Genomic DNA, 20,779 nt, shown 5'->3' with positions numbered 1-20,779 from the left:
AGGGAGGAGGGAGGGGGAGCCGAGCACTCCAGAACTGAGAGGCAAAAGAGGGGAATTCTAGTGAGTTCGGGGCCAACCTGTGCTAAAATGGCTCACCAAACAACAAAAGGGCTCTGCCCTTTTAACTGGCGTAGTTTTAGAAACTACAAGAAAAGCGTGTCATTGGTCTACTATACATACAGTCCACAAACGCGTTTCATACCCCAGCACCTCCGAGGTTGAGCGTTTTAAGGCAGTGCCTTCCTGCAATATTCCCAGACACTTCTCCAATTTCAAGGGTGCCTCCCGAGCGCTGAACACTGTTAACTATGGCTTGGGGACAATCGTTTTTTGTTGTTGTTTTGCTTTTTAAATAGCTTTTCACAGTTTTCGAGAAAGTCCCTTGCAATGTGTTAAATTTGTATGTTTTGCGAGGGAAGCCGGGTTTTCTGGTATTGATGTTCAGAGTTTCCAGGGGCAGCGGTGAAACTCTGTCCAGCGAGATGCGGGCGCACCGGCCAGCGGGTGGCTGCGCCCTCTGTGACGCGGCATTCCAGGCACCTGGCCCGGCAGAGCCTGGGAGGAGCGACCCGGAGGCCGCAGAGGCAGCAGCACCGGCGGCATGAGCGGCTACCAGCCACCAGTGGTGATCGACAATGGCTCAGGAATGATCAAGGCGGGCCTGGCTGGAACCCGGGAGCCCCAGTTCGTTTACCCGAACATTCTGGGCCGGACCAAGGGCCACAAGACTGCGACGGACAGCGAGCTGGAGTTGTGTGTAGGTGATCAAGCCCAGGAGCGCAGGAACTTCCTGTCTATCAGGTACCTCCGGATGCTGCAGCCTGGATGGGTGTGGAAGAGTCCCGAGATAAAGCCACCCTGAAAGGGCCAGGGAGAGGAACCCGAAGGCTTCAGCCAGCCCCGCCTCACAAAAACCTCTGTTCTCTGTACACAAATATATTCAGATATATATAGTGAACGTTCTTGCTAAACGTGTCCCCCTAAGAATGTGACTTAATTTGTCACATTCTTTTGTCATTTGGTGTGATCTCGAACTATTTGCCAGAATGTGGGAATTTCTGGCTAAGCAAAATGACTGCAGAGAAAGGTAGCTGCCCGTTTACCTTCTGTTGCTGACCAGGAAACAATACTGATAAATACTCACTTTAGCTTTAAAAGAGCAGAGAGGGTAAATATTAAAAACTTATGTAACATGCAGAAGTAGAGGCAGCAGTCTGAATTCCAGACCAGCTTGGTCTGCATGTTGAATTCTAGGCTTCACCAGAGCTACACAGTGAGACTCTTGTCTCAAAACAAGAACTATCAAATCACACACACACACACACACACACACACACACACACACACACACACAGAGAGAGAGAGAGAGAGAGAGAGAGAGAGAGAGAGAGAGAGAGAGAGAGAAAGGAGAGAGAGAGAGAGAGAGAGAGAGAGAGAGAGAGAGAGAGAGAGAAATCTAAAAACCACCACTAACGAGAACCACAAAAGCACAAGACTTACATATTTTATCGCTCTCCCTCCAGCTATCCAGTGGACCGAGGCCTCATTTCCTCCTGGGGGGACATGGAGATCATGTGGAAGCATATCTACGACTATAACCTGAACCTGAAGGCCAGCGATGGCCCAGTCTTGGTTACAGAACCTGCACTGAACCCCTTGGTGAACCGGCAGCACATCTCTGAAGTGTTTTTTGAAAACCTGGGAGTCCCTGCCTTCTATCTGTCTGTCCAGGCTGTGTTGGCACTCTTTGCGGCTGGCTTCACCACCGGCCTGGTGCTGAATTCGGGGGCTGGGGTTACTCAGTGTGTGCCAGTCTTTGAGGGCTACTGTCTGTCTCATGGTGTAAAACAGCTGAATGTGGCGGGACATGACCTCACCAGTTACCTCATGATGTTGCTGAAGGACGATGGTGTCATGCTGCTTAGAACTGGGGACAGAAAGATCGTGACTGACATTAAGGAGAACACTTGTTATGTGGCAATGAACTATGAGGAAGAAATGGCCAAGGAACCTAGCCTAGAGAAAATGTACACCCTGCCTGATGGGAAGACGATCAAACTCCATAACCAGGTCTTTCGTTGCCCAGAGGCTCTCTTCTCTCCGTGGCTTGTGAACGTTGATGACCCTGGCATCGATAAGATGTGTCTCAGCAGCATCATGAAATGTGACACTGAGCTCAGGAATTCCTTCTTCTCCAATATTATCCTTGCTGGAGGATCGACCTCTTTCCCTGGTTTAGATAAGCGACTCGTTAAGGATGTGGCAAAGGTGGCACCCGCCAATACCCCTGTGCAGGTTACAGCTCCCCCAGAAAGGAAGATATCAGTGTGGATGGGGGGATCTATTCTTGCATCCTTGTCTGCCTTCCAAGACATGTGGATCACTGCTGCAGAATTCGAAGAAGTTGGACCCAATATAGTACACCAAAGATGCTTCTGAATAGCAGGCAAAATGATGAGTAAAACATGTTTTGAGTATACACAACAACAAAACACTTTGGATATTCTGATTCTGGGGGACCAAAAACATTTCTGTTATTGGGATAGCCCTTTCTTTTTTTTAAATGTTTTTGGTAGTTCTGGAAATAGAACCTAGAGTCTCACACACGCAAAACACTCTACCACTGACCTATATGCCCAGCCCTCTTTTTAACTTTACATTTTCTGATAGGATCTCCTGCTAAAATGACCAGAGTGGATTTCAGTTTGTAATCCTTGTGTTTCAGTCTCCCCGGTAGCTGGAATTACAGGCTTGTGACTTTGGGGCTGGGTCTCAATACAACAGGGCAGGAAACAGTGTAATTGTTAGGTTTCAAACCCAGGACAAACAACTGAGGTGCCTGTTTAATATATCAAACTGGACACTAGCTGCTAGGTCCTCCCTGCGACCCTCAGTCCTTACCTGTTACAGGGTCCTCCTGGCATACCCCACCCCTACCCTAAATTTCTCATTTCTCTCCTCCCAGATGCCCTTCCCTATATAATCTAAACATTTTGGTTACCTCGCCTCTCTTTGGGTCTCCTGGCTGCTGTACCTGGTTCCGTATCTGCCCTTGTCCTCCTCACATGGCTCAGGGTCCTGACCACCCTGGACTCTCTCAGATGGCTTTGCCTCTGGCTAGCCCTCCCTTTTATCTACAATAAACTTTCTCCTTCACCATATCTGGGAGCAGTCAAGTCCTTCCTCTTTCCCTTTCTTTCTTTTTTACACTTAGTATAATAATAATGGTCAGTGTTGTATGAGATGGGACTCAGTAAAGAAACTGCCAAAATGGCCAGTCCATTATTGTGGAGAAGAGAGAGAAAATATCCAGAGGCTCTGGAAAGGTTCAAAGCAGAAAGAGAAGCGAACTAAACTCTAATGGCTGGCCCCGGTGTCTATCAACAGACCAAAGAGCAGGCTGGCCTCCAGGCTCACCCAGTACTCTTGGCTCCTCTCAGCTCTTCTCACCCTGCCCCTTACCCTACACTTTGCCAGTCATGGCCTTCTCTTCCCCCAGCTTCTCATTCCTATATAACCCTGCAATTTCAGACATATGCTGTCATGGTCTTCCACTTAGAGGAGAACAAAGCATATTTACTAGAATAAAGGGGAGTGAGGACTGTGGCCAGGAAGGTAAATTAAGGCTAAAAACTGAAAGTCTTGTTACAGCAAAGATGACCACTCAGACACAGTGTATAGCCAACTGAAAGTCTTTATCCCAGCTGGTTGGGGCCACACCCAGGTATTCAGTCCTGAGTGGAGCACCCAGTGTACAGAACATTGGTGGGATGTATGAAAGCAAAAACCATGACCTGGCATCTTGATAGGCAGTTGCAGGGGAGGTTTTGGGTAAGCAAGCAGTTCAACAGAAGCTAAGATAAGCAGTTAGCTGGAGGCAGTTTCTGTACAAGAAGCTAAGATAATGGGTTATCTGGAGGGGGGAGGTTTGTACAAGCAAGCAGCTTAACAAAAGCTGAGGTAAATAACTGGGGCATCTAGACCGTTGGTTTCCTAGAATAGAGTAGGGTAATTTCCAAAAGATTCTCCATCAAGGAGATAAGATAAGTTAAATCTGAAACACTGTTTTGCCCATCACAGTCTTTATAGTTAAATGCCCCCAAGGCAGAAGGGAGCAGAGAAGATTTAACTGCAGGAGATGAGGGATTTTATTAAGATGAGTTAAGTGCTAATCTGGAGAATAAAATTAGACTGGGAAATTTCAAGAGATTCAGTGATCAGTTAGAAGGTTTAGTTTAGATGAAAAGCAGCCATATTCTTGTAATCAAGATGATAAACAAAGGAATTAAAAAGACATTACAAAAACTGAAACTTCCTGGTCTACAAAGTGAGTTCCAGGACAGCCTCCAAAGCTACAGAGAAACCCTGTCTCAAAAAACCAAAACAAACAAACAAACAAACAAAACAACCTGAAACTTGGTGCCTACCAAACACCCAACTAGGTAAAAAGTAGAGTCTGAGACAACCTGTATAGCTGAGACAATGACAGGAACACCCACATATAATCCAAGGTATTTATTTAGTAAGTGCTTACTTGATGCAATAGTGCTAAACCAGGAGTTTCTGGGTTTTTTTGTTTTTCTGTTTTTCTTCCAGACAGGGTTTCTCTGTATTGTTTTGGAGGCTGTCCTGGAACTCGCCCTGTGGACCAGGCTGGCCTTGAACTCATGAGTGCTGGGATTAAAGGCACATTAATTAGCACCTAGATGTCAGGGCTAGCCTGGGCAACACACTACTGTTCCCTCAAAGCTTGGCTCCTGGAACCCAGACTAGGGTCAGTGAGGCAATAAAAAAAGGACAGACACGAGCTGGAGAGAGGGCTCAGAGGTTAAGAGCACTGTTTGTTCTTCCAGAGGTCCTGAGTTCAATTCCCAGCAACCACATGGTGGCTCACAACCATCCGTAGAGATCTGGTGCCCTCTTCTGATGTGCAGACATACATGGAGGCAGGATGTCGTATTCATAATAAATAAATCTTAAAAAAAAAAAAAAGGACAGACACACAGACAGCCATACAGAAAAGCTGGGTGGGTAGAGGTGTGCTCACGCTGAGGGAATGGAATCTACTAGCAGGCAACTTAGAACCCCAGCATGTTTAGTTGGTGCAGCATGGTAGGAGTTCTCTGTCCAGGAGTAGCTTCAGGCTGTAGAAATCCAGGAAGGGGAGGATTCCTCTGGGTATGGACCAGGTTAAACTACACTATGACCACCAAACACAACCTTATTGTGACTTATCCTCTTTCATAGTCTGACTGATGGGTGATTATATATCAGGTATCATGTATCTGATTTGAGGAGGGTGACAAGCAGTGTGTACATGGTTCATTGCTCTGTTGAGTTAAGCTCTATTCATTTCTTAATTTACTACTAAATCCTCCTTAGTCCTTTAAGTTTCATAAAGGGTAACATAAATGTTCTTTTTAAGAAAATGTAGCCCAGCCAGGCACTGGTGGCACATGCCTTTAATCCCAACATTCGGGAGGCAGAGGCAGGTGGATCTCTGTGAGTTTGAGGCCAGCCTGGCCTACAGAGTTAGTTCTAGGACAACCTCCAAAGCAATACAGAGAAACCCTGTCTCAAAAAACAAAACAAAACTAAACAAAAAAAAAAACAAAAAAAATCCCAAGAAAATGTAGCCCATTGCTTCCCATATCCTAGGCCACACCCTGACCTAGTGATTTTATGGTTATTCTTTTGTTTACTCATGCTCCCTCTTCGGGTTTGCTGAAGATGGCGGTATACAGGCTGAATTAGCAAGCGATGGTGAGGTATAACGGGGTTTATTGATGATAGAACAGGCTCCCCTAGATGGGTATAAAATATGGATGAGTCCTTTGAGTTTTAAGCTCAGCTAGTAGCTTTCTGGCAAATAGTTTTGTTACTGAATTATTCAGATTTAAGGCTGAGCATAGTGGGGTATCTAATCCCAGTTTGAGTCCTAGCCATCGTGTATTGAGTTCATTAGAATTGCTTTTGTTATTGGGTTTAGTTCCAAAAACGAATTTTTACTTATAAGTTGGATTTTAGTTCTATAAACACTTTTACTTTGACCAAAAGAAGAATGAGCTGGGTTCATATGGGAAAATGGCTTTGCCAATTTGCCATGGGTCAAGACCTTGGTCTTTGTATTGGTTTGTATTGGTTGTGCCCTGTCAGTAATATACATCCACTCAACTTCACTCATTCAGGGCTTCCTCCACTCTCTATAACCTCCAGAAACTGTCAAAATGCAAACTAAACCCCACTAGTCTAGTAAGAAATGCAGCATTCAACACTAAATTTCCATTCTAGTAGAGGGTCGATTTAGTGTACTTAACCATAAAACGATCACAGGGTCCAATAAGAGTCCATGCTTAAGGAAGCCACTGGGAGGTTTGGCTCTGGGGTTAGGTTTAAAAGATGGTTAGAATTTAAATGTATTAGAGGTTAGTTGTGGTGGTTTACCCAGCTCCTTGTAATCTCCAGGAAGCGGAGGCAGGAAGACTGAAGCAAATTCAAGGTCAGTCTGGTCTACTTAGTAAATTCCAAGGCAGCCAAGGCTACACACAGTGAAGGGGAAACTGCACTTAGGTGTGGCAAACACAGTTACTGATGCCGCAGGGAGCTGGAAAGGACACAGGCATTGGGTTCACTTGAAGAATGGACAACTGGTGTGTTTCCCACTGCTCTTTACATATGGGGTACTGGCTGTAGAGAGAGCACGGCAAGCCGAGCTCGGGCAGATGGTATCTTTTACCCTCCTTCCGGCGAGCTCCTCCTCCAGCACCGCACAGACCTTGTCTGGCCGGGAGGACATTCTTCCTGGGCTCTGTCTGTGCTTGTGGTTTCCTGTGGTCCTTAGGCCACACTAGGGTCAGGATTTGTGCTAACAAAGGAATGGCAGATCATCTAGAGCTCGACACTACACGCCAGCTGTCTGGTTTAAATTTTAAAGTTTTGAAGCTACAGTTCCTGCTTGAGAACGTGGGACGCTCAAGGTCATTTTGAGGTTCAATTGGGATAAACACCCCCCCCACACACACAAACAAGGTTTCTCTGTGTAACAGCTCTAGCTGTCCTGGAACTCGCTCTGTAGACGAGGCTGGCCTCAAACTCACAGATCTCCACCTGCCTCTCCTCCTGAGTGCTGGGATTAAAAAGGCCTGCAAACACATTTAAAGGCATGGAAAAAAAATAAGCAAAAACCCTAAAATGTTGGGGTTTTGTTTATAAAATAAACAAGTTTACCGGTCTAGTTGACATAACACCCTCCTACAGCATTAAGATGCTACCCACAATATATAGGACCCTTTCATGTCTTCTGTGGCTCTCTCCCAGGAGATATGTAAACACTGAGTTGGTTAGAAACCTTCCGTGCCCTGTAGAGAACTGTCAGGAAAAACAGAACTCACTTGTGATAAGGATGGGCAGCAAGGAACTCAGCCTGAAAACAAAACGACAAAAAAAGATTTTAAAAAATGTTTCAGTGCCCTTGAAATGTTGACTTCCCGCTTCAGCCTAACTGTTGGAATTATAGACTTGTGTGCCACCTACCTACCCACCTTTCTACCTTCAAAATCCTCTTCTTATTCTTTCTGGAACTCACTGTGTGGAAAAAGGTGGCCTCAGAAATCAGAGACCCGCCTGCCTCTGTCTCTTAGGTGCTGAGATTAAAGGTGTGAGCCGCCAAACCAGGCTCCTGCAAACATCATGAGTGTAGCTTCTAACACAGTTCAGAAATCAAGTCGCAGAGATGTCCGTGCGTGTGTTCACAGCAGGAAATGTGCTTGTTTAGTTTTTGCTAGACAACACCTAAGAAAAAAAAGGAGGGGCAGAGGGGCGGTGGGGAGAGGGGGCAGGAGGAGAGGGCCAGTGCGGGAGAGCGCGAGAGTTCGAGCGCGGGCGAGAGCTGGCGCCGGCCAATCAGCGCGCGCCGCCCCGGGTACTTAAGGGCGGCCTGGCCGGGTGGCGGCCAGTCTAACCCTGAATTCTGATAGCTGTGGGTACTGTGCTTTCGGCTCCGCCCGCTGTTTTTCTCGCTGACTTACAGCGGGCGGGAAAGCCCAGACCTGCAGCGGGCCACCGCGCGTTCTCAACCACAAAAAATGTCAGCGGCGGGCCCGTGTGCCTGGAGCCTTGCGGCCGGCCGCCCAGCCCCGCACCCGCCTGAGGCCGCGGTCGGCCTGGAGCCCTCCGGCTCCGCTGCCGCCGCGAAGAGCTGGGCTCTGTCAGCCGCGGGGCGTCAGGGCTGGGGCGAGCCCCGGCAGCGCCGCAAGCACAGAAACGGAGCTGGTCCCGTGATCGGTGGCTTCCCTGAGCTGTGGGAAATGCACCAGGAACTCGGTTCCCACAACCCCCAACCCCGATGGGGAAATTCCCTGCTGCAAAGCGGGCCTCTAGAACCTGGCCGCTCGAGGAATGGTGCCAAGATGTGTGCACGTGGCCAGCGTGGGCAGTGAGTCAAGGTGGCCAGCTACATCGTGCTGTTTGCCTTCACTTCCAGCCTCCAGCTCTCATTCCCAGTCAAGTCTGCCCCGCAGAGTTTGCTGGCTTTGACTGACCCTGAACTAGCTATGCAGCTAAGAATGTCCTTGGGCTGCTCCATAGTCTTGGGTATCCTATGGAATATTTCTTTTGTGTATTGAGTTCCCTGTACATTTTGTGAACAATTAGAAAATCTGGTGGTTTTCTAAACTAAAATATTGCTTTTCTTTGTCTTTGGATGCAAAGCATTAAATGGAAGCTGAGAAATTTAGAGAACTACACGGATACCGTCTTCTACCTATCTTCACAGATTCAGTTCTGGTTTCTTTTCAGAAAAGAAATTGAGTAGAGCGGTGATGACGACCAGCAATGGCGCCTGCAAAGGCAGACAGATAGCTGTGACTTAGAGGCTAGCCTAGTCTCCAGAATGAGTTCCAGGACAGCCAGGGCTACACTGAGAGACCATGTCTTGAAATACGAAAGAGAAAAAGGAAATGAGCCCAACAAAAGATGAGTACTAGTCCGGGCTTGCCCACTGATTTCCCTAAAGTAGCTCCGTGTTTGTGACTGTTTCGTCCCCATTCAGTGCCTTGACTTCCTCGAGAGTACTTTGCCGAGGTGCTAGCCAGGGCCTGTATAAAAGCATTGAAGAGATCGTGAGTTATATCAATAATTTTGTGAGCTATGTGTATATAGCGACTCGGACACCTGAAACAGTCCCCTTGAGGCTAACTAATACTTCTTAGTATTACTGTTATAAAGACTGGGAAAAGGATTTGGGCTGTAGCACCAGAGGTAGACCGCTTACCTAGCATTCCAAGGGTTCTGGGTTCAGTAACCCCCCTCCAAAGGAGCAACACATACACACACACACGTATGTGGGGTGTGTGTGGTGAATGGAGCACCTCACACACACAAACATACACACATGTATGTGGGGGGTGTGTGTGTAAAATTTAGCTCTGGGGAGACGGCTCAGTGGGTGAAATACTTGTCTTTGAAGTCTGAGGACCTGAGTTTCAGTCCCCAGAACCTGAGAGAGGCTGGATGTGGTCGTGCACACTTAACAATCCCAGCAGTGTGCACACTCTTCTGGCAGTGGCAAATGGGAGCTTGAATAAAATACCAGCTGGCCTGGCATAAGCGGCAGGGATCCACAAAGACTCTCCTAAGGAAGTGAGAACACCTGCAACTCACACTCTTCCATATATTAACACGCATTATACATACAGAAATGAGAAGGGTTTAAATCTAAAGTTTCTGGTTTCTTGTAATGTTCTGTAAGAATTTGCCAGCATATGTAGAGAAGAGCACAAAACACAGAGTTCTGGTGCCAATCACTTGTACATGTTCTTGATGTAACAGCTCTTTAAGCACCGCTTTTTTCAAAAACTATATTTTAACTTTTTGTTTTTTGGTTTTTCAAGACAGAGTTTCTCTGCATTGTTTTGGAGGCTGTCCTGGAACTCGCTCTGTAGAACAAGCTGGCCTTGAACTCATAGAGGTCAGTCTGCCTCTGCCTTCCTAGTGCTAGGATTAAAGGCGTGCACCACCAACGCCCAGCCTCCCTTAGCTCCTTTAAAGATAGAGTCTCAGATAATCCAGTCTGGCCTCAAACTTGCTGTTTAGTAGGGAACGACCTTGAACTCTGATCTTGGACTGTCTCTACTTCCTGAGTGCTGGTGTTGTAGGTGGTGACTGGTATTATAGGTGTACAGCATATGCACAGGTCCATGTTGTGCCGGACTGTGAAAGCCCAGCAAACACTTCCAAATGAGACACGTCCCCAGTCCGGAGGTTGGCCTTGAGTTCCTCGCCCTCCTGCCCCTGACTGCTCATAAGTCCTCTTAAGACTAACCCCAAACCTGGAGATTGGGGCAGTGTAGCAGGGGGACTAATCAGTCATGTGGAACATTTATAGAATGGAGTATTACTCAGCCATAAAAAACAATGAAATTTGCAGGCAAATGGAACTAGAAAAAAATAATTCTGAGTGAGGTAACCCAGACCCAGAAAGACAAACACAGTATGTACTCACTCATAAGTGGATACTAGGAGTAAAGTATAGGATAACCAGACTACAATCCACAGGCCCAGGAAGGCTAGGTAGCAAGGAGGGCCCAAACAGGGATGCATGGATTTCCCTGGGAAGGGGAAATAGAAGAGATCTCCTGGGAAAACTGGGTTGATGGAGTGCTGGGGGTGGTGGAGGGATGGGAACTTGAGGGAGTGGGTTGGGCAGGCTGAGTGTAGGAGGCAGGAAGCAGAGTGTAATGAAAGATGTCTTGATTGGGGGTGAAAGACCCTTCAGTCTTTCTCTCAGGACCCTCGCCCCAAAGACCACCAGGGAGCCAAAGTTCCATTGCAAAATGCAAGAGGATTTTTTTAAAGATTTATTTATTTATTACATATACACCAGATTGAATTATAGATGGTTGTGAGCCATCATGTGGTTGCTGGGAATTGAACTCAGGGCCTCTGGAAGAGCAGTCAGTGCTCTTAACCTCTGAGCCATCTCTCCAGCCCCCACAAGAGGATTTTTATTAAGCCAGCATGCCGGGGTTCAGCAGCCTTGGGAAGGAGTGAACCCCAAGCAGAAATTACAGCAAGTTTTTAAAGCCTAAAACCGCAAACGGGGTGGTGGGGGCACAAGGGGAGTTTGGAAGTTGGTGTCAGACCTTCATAAATCACGGATGATTGTGGCTGCCCGGCTGACTGTCTCATTATCTGTCTCAGGCAACATCTGTGCCCTGGCTGAACTTTGTGACTGGCCTGGAACCTTGAGGTCTGGGGAATGTTCCCAAGTCCTTGAGGACTGAAGTCTGGGAAATATTTTCAAGTCCTTGAGGACCACCAGGGGAAGATGTTTAAGTGTAGCTGCTCATGTCCAAGGACGGGACAGCTTAGTAATTTTCCAACTATTGGGGGGCTAACTGTTGGGGCTCATCAGGGGGAGGGGCACTTTGGGGTTAGGGAGAAACATGGCACCAGGGAAGTCCCAGGAATCCATAAGGATAACTCCAGCTAAGACTCCTGGCAATAGTGGAGAGGGTGCCTGAACTGGCTATCTGCTGCAGTCTGGTGACTGCCCTAATTGTCATTAGAGATACTTTATCCAGTAACTGATGGAAGCAGATGCAGAGAGAGATCCAAAGCAAAGCACCGGGCTCAGCTCTGGGAGTCTTGCTGAAGAAAGGGAGGAGGGATTGTATGAGCCAGGGGTTCATGATGGTAACCCAGAGACAGCTCCTGGGAGCTCATGAACTCTGGACCAACATTAGGGAGTCTGCATGGGATCCACCTGTGGCAGTTTTGTAGCTTGGTTTGTTTGTATGGCTCCTAGCAGTGAGATCAGGACCTGTCCTGGGCTCTTAGCTGGCTTTGGAACCTGTTTCCCATGCTGGATTACCTTTCCCAGCCTTGATGTAGTGGGAAGAGCTCAGTCCTGCCTCATCATACCAAGCTTTCATTGCTCAAGCCCATGGGAGACCTGCCCCTTTCTGGAAGGAGATGGAGGAGGAGTGGAAGGGGAGGAGGGAAGGGGGAAGAGGGATCGGGAGGGGAAACTGTGGTCGGTATGTAAAATAAATGAAAAAATGTTATTTAAAAAAAAGCCCAAACAAGGACAGAGTGCCTGGCCTTCAGATAAACAAGGTCAGAGTGCCTGGCCTTCAGATAAACAAGGTCAGAGTGCCTGGACTTCAGATAAAGATGCCTTTTGTTCTTGCACCATCTAGTGGTACTATCCAGTATCCACATTTAGAAAATTCCTTCTTTTTGGGCCTTCAGGGGAAGAATAGCCAGGGAATATAAACAACTTTCCTAAAAAAAAAAAAAAAAAAAAGAAAGAAAGAAAGAAAGAAAGAAAGAAAGAAAGAAAGAGAGGAAAAAGAAAAAGAAAAAGAAAAACAAATAAAAAGAAAAAAGGAAGAAAGAAAGATAAAGAAGACAGTGGTTTAATTCAAAAATTTTGAGTTGCTGTTTGAGGTAGTTTTAGTATATGCCTAGGCTTGTGCTCTTACTTCAGTCTCCAGAGTGCTTCCAGAGTGATGGGTTATTGTAATGGGCCACCATGGGCAAAAATTAAATTTTTAGATAAACTCACTGTTGTCTAGTTGCTAAGTTTGAAAACCTCACTAATTAATTTCTTATAAACATTCCAAAGAAAAACTACAAATGCTTTAGCAATACTATATAATCTTGTAAGAAAGGCTATTGAATTCATCCAAAACTTTATATTAAAACTATTTGTAGTCAATAATTATGACAAATATTACCTGTATTAGTCAGGGGTCTCTAGAAGAATAGAACTGATAGATGAGAGACAGACAGACAGATATGCTTATTCTATCTACCTACCTACCTATTTGTCCACCTATGGAAAGGGGATTTATTAGAATAGACATAGGCTGTGGTCCAACAATGTCTTGTCTACCAACGGAAGGTCCAATAATTCAGTAGCTGTTCAGTCCACAAGGCTGGATCTCTCAACTGTTCTTTAGTATAAACTGGAACCCTGAAGAATTAGGCTCCAATGCCAGTGAAGGGACAGACTTGCCATGGAGAGTGAGAGCAAGCTGGCAAAGAGATCAAGTTTCCTTCTTCCCAGTCCTTAGGCTGCCCGCAGAACGTGGCCCAGGCTAAAGGAGAATCTTCTCACCTCAGAAGATCTAGATTAAAGCTGGGCATTGATGGTATATGCCTTTAATCCCAGCACTTGGGAGGCAGAGGCAAGCCAATCTCTGTGAGTTCAAGGCCAGCCTGGTCTACAGAGCGAGTTCCAGAACAGAGAAACTCTGTCTCGAAAAACCAAAAAAAAAAAAAAAAAAAAAAGAGATTAGATTAGATTAGATTAAAAATGGGTCTTCCCACTTCAAATGACTTAATTAAGAAAGAATATTGAGGTATTTTAATTAATTCCATTTGTAGTTGGGCTGACAACCAAGAATAGCTATCATATTACCTATTGCTCTATTGTAGGTGCTAATTATGCTCAAATGTTACTATTGTTCTAGAAGGTAAAAGGTTGCTAGGAGGAATTTAAATTTTCTCCTTCTCCTTCTAATCTTATTTTTCTTCCTCTACCTTCTTTCCAGTAATCTTGACGTTTAAATTCTAGACCAGCTCTGTTCATTATGTTGAGTTCTAGGCTGTATTGTTTATTTTGGGAAAGACACCAGGCATTAGTTTTACCATGATTTTCTGCTTCAGACTAACAGCCTACTTTCTCAACTTTCCTTGACATGGTTTTGGTTTTATGATGGAAAGCCCAATGTGTAGTTCACTATTTTAGAAACATAGTGACTCTTGTTTGTATTTCTTGGGCAATACATTTTGTCAAGGATGAAATAGCAAATAATGAACCATTGTTCCTAGAAGAAATACAGTATCAGGCTCCTGGGAGCCTCTGCCAACATTTTTGTCAACAGATCAATACATTACAAGTGTTTCTGTTTTAAAGCGTCTTACTTAATGCATTTTGTTAATTCTTTAGCATCAGGTCCAACAACATTAACTTGTGCCTGAAGAATACTCTTTTCTTGTGTGATGGGAAAATTCCCATTGAGTTGCACCTGGTCTGTCTCCAGAGTGCTAGCACCTAGCCTTGAATCCACCTTTTATTTAGCAATTATCTTTTGTTTCTCTTGTTGCCCTCTATGTGAATCTTGACTGAGGGTTTCTCAAAGATACAAAGCCTATGCAAAACTTGGTTGGGAAAAATCCAGCACACTGTGATATTCCTTAACGGCAAAATTGCATTTGGCCTAGTCCCTTTGGAAACCTCATCAGGATGTTTTGTGGATAGGGAAATCAACTTGCTAAAAACGTGAATTGGAGCACAGTAAAGAAGCCTGGCTCTACCATCTTCCTTGAAACTCCTGCGTCATGAGCACGAAGTGAAGGAAGGAGGGCAGGAGAAAGGCGGAGGTCCAAGTACACCGGCTGCTCCACCCACGAAGGCGGAGGAACAGAAGCGAGGGATGCTGAAGGCCAGGACGCTGGTACAAGTTGCAGGACTGTGTGCTACTGTCGGTGCAAGTCTTAATGGACCTGGAACCTCACCATCTGCTCGCAGAGACCACTGTTGAGACTTGCCTGCCTTCATTACAACCAAAGCAGTCCCGCTGAACCTCGGCCCTGGACCCGTGGAATTCTGGACTCCTTCTGTCCTCACTTGTGGCCAAGTGTCACCCGTGTACAATAAATCATCTTTCTCACTGTCTCAACTGAAGAATAGAAGAAGAGGAGGAGGAGGAGGAAAGAAGGAGGAGAAAGAAAAGAAGAAGGAAGAAGAAGGAGGAGGAGGAAGAGAAGGAAGAGGAGGAGGAGAAGGAGGAAGAGGAGGAGGAGGGGGAAGAGAAGGAAGAGGAGGAGGAGAAGGAGGAGGAAGAGGAGGAGGAGAAAGAGGAGGAGGAGGAGGAGCCTGGCTAGCTCAATCTGGGTTCAGTCTGTAGAGACGAATAGACCCTGCATCTGGAAAGGCTAAAATCGTCTTTGAGGTGCCTCTGTGCTTCTTTCCCAGATGCTTGGGAACGAACACCCACACCTGAAATACAACACTTGTGCTCAGGATTAGATATTAGCTGACATGGGCTCTGTGAGTCGTTTTAAACAGCAAAACGACTAGCAAAAATGCGGAGGAAAAAAATACAGAAATGTGAAAACATCACTTAATAGGGAACAGAAAGGCAAAATTACTTTCTTCATCCTTAGTTGACCATCTGTCTGGGCTAATTAAAGTTGTCACCACCCTGTACAAGTCTAAATGACCACAAGAACACCACAGGCTATTGCTTTGGGAGGTTACAAAAAGGTTTAGTGCGTATATGGGATACATTCCTATAATCCCAGTACTCAGGAGACAGGCAAAAGAATTAAGAGTTCAAAGTCAGCCTGAGCTGCATAGTAAGACCTGTATTAAACAAATGGCTTTGATGGGTTGATGGGTAGTTTAGTTACTCTACAAATACTAAGAATTAGCGTTATGAGTCCTGCGGGGTGAAAGCAGAGCTTTGTATAGCCTAGGTAAATATTCTACCTCCTGAGGGGCATCCCCAGCCTTCTTCCTTTTTATTCAGTCCAGACCGGAACCCATGGGACAGTGCTGTACTCATTCACAGTGGGACCTCCCACCTCATTTAAACCTCTCCAGAAAGGCACTCACCTGGGTACCTAAAGGTGTGCATTCCAGATATAGTCAAGCTGGTGGTGAAGATGAACTATCCCACAGTAAACAACCAAACCACCCCAGTAAACCACGAGCCCTAAAAATGTACTCTTTTTTTTTATTTTTGTTTTTGCTTTTTAAAATTGAAAATAGGTTCTTCTCTCGTACAATACATCCTGACTAGAGTTTCTCTGCCCTATACTCCTCCCAGCTTGCCTCCCCACTTCCCCTCTCCTGCAGATGCACTCCCCCTCAGAAAAGAGCAAGCGTCCAAGGGACAACAACCAAACATGAAAAGATAAGATAGAATAGGACAGCCAGGCAAAAGCCTTCATATAGAGGCTCAATGAGCAACCTAATGGGAGGAAAAGAATTCCAAAAGCAGGCAAAAGAGTCAGACAGACCTCTCCCACCATTAGGAGTCCTAACACCACAAGTCCTACAAGAACAAGCTAACAGCTATCACGTATGCAGAAGACCTGGTGCAGATCCATGCAGGCCCCGTGCTGGCCTTTTCAGCCTCAGCCCACGTGAGTCCTGCTTATTTGATTCAGTGGGCCGTGTTTTCCTGGTGCCTTCATCCCATCTGACTGCGGTATCTCTTCCTCCCGCTGTGCCTCGGGGTTCCCTAGCTCCCAGGCTGACGACCTCTGATGTAGATTCTCCCCTTATCATGTCTGGCTGTGGGTCTCTACACCCGCTCCCATCAGTTGCCAGGGGAAACCTCATTGATGACAACTGGACAAGGCACACGGATCTATGAGTGTAGCACAGTACCATTATGTGGATTGTTTTTTTCTTCCAGTAGCACTTGGTTCTACACTAGGTCTCTGGGCTACCCAGTGTCCAGTTTCTGACCACACAGGTGTAGGACATGTGCTCCCTCCAGTGTTGTTCATCTTAAGTTAAACCACACAAAGGTTGGCCACTCCCACCATTGTCCCAGCACATCCTGCAAGCAGTAGGTGGAAGGCTTTGTGCCTGGGTTGCTATCCTGCAGAGAACCTTCCCATACCAAAGAGACTAGAAATGGGGTGAAGGCCACTGTGCCGGCACCAGCTTGACCTCTCTCTGTTCAGTAAGCTGTGTGGATGTTGTCCTCAGCAATGGGGACCCACTGTTGGTTTTCAGAGAGTGAACCTCAGGAACCTCTAGGCCAACAACTTAACCGAAGGGAACTCATTCCCACCACTGGAAACCTTGCAACTTAGCCGCATACTTGAAAGCTCTAGAACAAAAAGAAGCAAATACACTCGAGAGGAGTAGAAGGCAGGGAATAATCAAATGGAGGGCTGATATCAGTAAAGCAGAAAGTCGGGTAGAATTCTGCGCTAAAACCATCAGGCCCTAGGCCCTTTTTATTATTTAGTCATTTATTTTTGGTTGGGAGACTTTACAGCCTGCTTCTATCTCACTCAGGGCTATAGGTCTATTTAGATTATTTAACTGATCTTTATTTAAATTCAGGAAGTTGTACATATCTATCTATTTCTTTTAGATTTTCCATTTTGGTAGATTTTAGGTTTTTAAAGTATATCCTTATGATCCTCTGGATTTCCTCTATGTTTCCCTTTTTGCTTCTGATTTTATTAATTTGGACATTCTCTTGGATAAAGGTTTTTTATTTTGTTGATTTTCTCCAAGAACCAACTCTTTGTTTCTTTGATTTTTTGTATTGTTCTCTTTGTTTCTATTTTATTTGTTTCAGCCCTCAGTTTGATTATTTCTTGTCCATTAGTCCTCTTGGGTGTGCTTACTTCTTTTTGTTCTAGAGCTTTTGGGTGTGCTGTTAAGTTGCTAGTATGAGATCTCTTGAATTTTCTTCTTTTTTTATTTAATTTATATTATAAACAAGTTTGCTTCACATGTTAATGCCAGCTCCCTCTCCCTCCCTTCTTGTCCCGCCCCCCTTCAAACCTCCCCACTCTACCTTCCAAAGAGGGTGAGGCCCTTCACGGGGGATCTCTTTGAAAGTCTGTCATATGATCCTGGGCAGAGCCTAGGCCCTCCCCCAAGTGTCCAGGTGGAGACAGGATCCCTCCTTGCGGAATGGGCTCCCAAGGTCCTTCTGGATGACAGGGATAAATGCTGATCTACTGCTCTAGGCCCCAAAGGATGCTGAGGCCTCATTACTGACACCCACCTTCAGGGGGTCTGGATCAGTTCCATGCTGGCCTCTCAATCATCAGTCGAGGTCTATGAGCTCCCGCTTGTTCAGGTCAATTGTTTCTGTGAGTTTCACCTGCCAAGTCTAACCCCTTTGCTCATCACTCCTCCCTCTCTGCAACTAGGTTCCAGGAGTTCAGTTCAGTGTTTAGCTGTGGGTGTCTGCCTCTGCTTCCTTCAGCTAGTGGATGAAAGCTCTAGGATGGCACACAAGGAAGTCATCAATCATGCTATCAGGGAAGGGTGTTTAAGGTAGCCTCTCCTCTATTGGTTAGATTTCCAGCTGGTGTCATCCTTGTAGGCCTCTGGACATCTCACAAATGCCAGATCTCTCTTCAAACCTATAATGGCTCCTTCTATAATGGTATCTCTCATTCTTCTCTCCTCTATTCTTACCCTGACTCAACTTTTCTGCTCCCCCATGTCCTCCTCTCTCCTAGTTTTCACCCCCTCCCTTTCTCCCAGCTTCCACCTCTCTCCCCCCATTCTCCCAGACCCTCAGAAGATTCTGTCCTGTTCCCCTTCTCTGGATTACCATGCATATCTCTCTTAGGATCCTCCCTGTCTCCCAGATTCTCTGGCTGTGGGATTATAGTCTGGCACTCCCCTGTTTCATGCCTAAAATACATATATGAGTGAGTATATACCATGCTCATCTTTTTGTGACTAGGCTACCTCATTCAGGATGGTTTCTTCTAGTGCCATCCATTTGCCTGCAAATTTCAAGATTCCATTGTGGTTTTTTTTTTTTTTCCGCTGAGTAGTACTCCATTGTGTAAACTTTACCACATTTTCTCTATCCACTCTTCAGTTGAGGGGCATCTAGGTTGCTTCTAGGTTCAGGCTATTACAAATAATGCTGCTATGAACATAGTGGAACAGACATCCTTGTTGTACGAATGTGCATCTTTTGGGTATATGCCTAAGAGTGGAATTGCTGGGTCTTGTGGTAGATTGATTCCCATTTTCCTGAGGACTCTCCATACTGATTTCCAAAGTGACTGTATGAGTCAGCACTCCCACCAGCAGTGGAGGAGTGTTCCCCTCTCTCCACATCCTCTCCAGCATAAATTGTCTTCGGTGTTTTTGATTTTAGCCATTCTGACAGGAGTAAGATGGTATCAGGCATTTCCCTGATGGCTAAGGATGTTGGTCACTTTTTAAAGAGTCTGTCAGCCATTTTAAACTCCTCTATTGAGAATTTTCTATTTAGTTCTGTACCACACTTTTTGATTGGATCTTTTGGTATTTGGAAACTTGCTTCTTGAGTTCTTTGTAAATTTTAGAGATCAGCCCTCTGTCAGATGTGGGGTTAGTGAATGTCTTTTCCCGTTCCTTGGGCTGCCTTTTTGTCTTGCAGGCTATGCCTTACAGAAGCTTCTCAGTTTCAGGAGGTTCCATTTATTAATTGTTGATCTCAGTGTCTGTGCTACTGAAGTTATGTTTAGGAACCGGTCTCCTGTACCAATTCGTTCAAGGGTACCTCCCACTTTTCTTTTTTTCTTTCTTTTTTTATTTCTTTCTTCCTTTCTTTCTTTCTTTTTGAGACAGGGTTTCTCTGTATTGTTTTGGAGGCTGTCCTGGAACTAGCTCTTGCATACCAGGATGGTCTTGAACTCACAGAGATCTGCCTGACCCTGCCTCCCAAGTGCTGGGATTAAAGGCGTGTGCCACCACTGCCTGGCTCCACTTCTTCTAAGAAGTTCAGTGGGCCTGGATTTATGTTGAGGTCTTTGATCCATTTGTATTTAAGTTTTGTACAGGGTGATAGGTATGGATCTATCTGCAGTCTTCTGCATGCCAATATCCAGTTATGCCAGCACCATTTGTTGAAAGTGCTGTCTTTTTTCCAATGTATAATTTTAGCTTCTTTGTCAAAAATCAAGTGTTTGTAAGTGTGTGGGTTAGCATCAGGGTTTTCAATTCAATTCCATTGGTCTACCTGTCTATTTTTGTGTCAATACCAAGCTGTTTTCAGGACTATAACTATATAGTAGAGCTGAAGTCAAGGGTGGTGATGCCTCCGGAAGCTCCTTTATTGTACAGCATTGTTTTGGTTATTCTGCGTCTTTTGTTTTTCCATATAAAGTTGAGTATTGTTCTTTCAAGGTCTATGAAGACTTGTGTTGGTATTTTGATGGAGATTGCGTTGAATGTGTAGATTGCTTTTGGTAAGATTGCCATTTTTACTATATTAATCCTACCAATCCAAGAGCATGGGAGATCTTTCCATTTTTCTGGTATCTTCTTTAATTTCTTTCTTTAAAGACTCAAAGTTCTTGCTATACATGTCTTTTACTTGTTTGGTTAGCATTAGGCCCAAATATTTTATGGTGTTTGTGGCTATTGTAAAGGGTAATGTTTCTCTGATTTCTTTCTCAGCCCATTTATCATCTGTATATAATAGGGCTACGGATTTTTTTGAATTAACCTTGTATCCTACCACTTTTCTGAAGGTATTTATCATCTGTAGGAGTTCCCTTGTAGTATTTTTTGGGTCACTTATGTAAACTACTATATCATCTGCAAATAGTGAAAGTTTCACTTCTTCCTTTGTATCCCCTTGATCTCCTTTTCTTGTCATATTGCTCTAGCTAGAACTTCAAGTAAAATGTGGAAGAGATATGGAGAGAGAGGACAGCCTTATCTTGTTCCTGATTTTAGAGGAATTGCATTGAGTTTCTCTCCATTTAGTTTGATGTTAGCTGTTGGTTTACTGTTGGTTGTTTTTATTATGTTCAGGTATGTTTCTGTTACCCCTGAACTCTCCAGGACCTTTATCATGAAGGGGTGCTAACTCTCTAGTGTGACTAGTCTCCAGTGTTTTCATATGTGCACTTAGTGCTATGCATTTTCCTCTTAGTACTGCCTTCAAAGTGTCCCATAAGTTTGGCTATGTTGTGTCTTCATTCTCATTGAATTTTAGGAAGTCTTTAATTTCTTTCTTTAATTCTTCCTTGACCCAGGAATGGTGCAATTGCA

At 45.2% G+C, this 20,779-nt stretch overlaps 1 protein-coding gene across 1 annotated transcript; it reads left to right on the top strand.

Moving 5' to 3' along the window:
- Positions 1-544: 544 nt before the first annotated feature.
- Actrt3 (actin related protein T3) lies at positions 545-3,161 on the top strand. Its single transcript, XM_005069741.4, has 2 exons — positions 545-801; positions 1,524-3,161. The coding sequence occupies exons 1-2, from the start codon at positions 602-604 to the stop codon at positions 2,437-2,439; spliced, it is 1,116 nt and encodes a 371-aa protein (XP_005069798.1). The 5' UTR covers positions 545-601; the 3' UTR covers positions 2,440-3,161.
- Positions 3,162-20,779: the final 17,618 nt, after the last annotated feature.

The sequence above is a fragment of the Mesocricetus auratus genome, unplaced genomic scaffold, assembly GCF_017639785.1.
Source record: "Mesocricetus auratus isolate SY011 unplaced genomic scaffold, BCM_Maur_2.0 Super-Scaffold_100011, whole genome shotgun sequence".
NCBI lineage: Eukaryota > Metazoa > Chordata > Mammalia > Rodentia > Cricetidae > Mesocricetus > Mesocricetus auratus.
Note: the sequence above shows the minus strand (reverse complement) of the source record. Positions and strands in the feature narration are given on the sequence as shown.

Excerpts from the sequence above, each read along its gene's own strand:
- Actrt3 (XM_005069741.4), top strand. The coding sequence starts at position 602 with ATGAGCGGCTACCAGCCACCAGTGGTGATCGACAATGGCTCAGGAATG. Across the intron at positions 802-1,523 it reads AGGAACTTCCTGTCTATCAG|CTATCCAGTGGACCGAGGCC; the intron begins GTACCTCCGGAT and ends CTCTCCCTCCAG.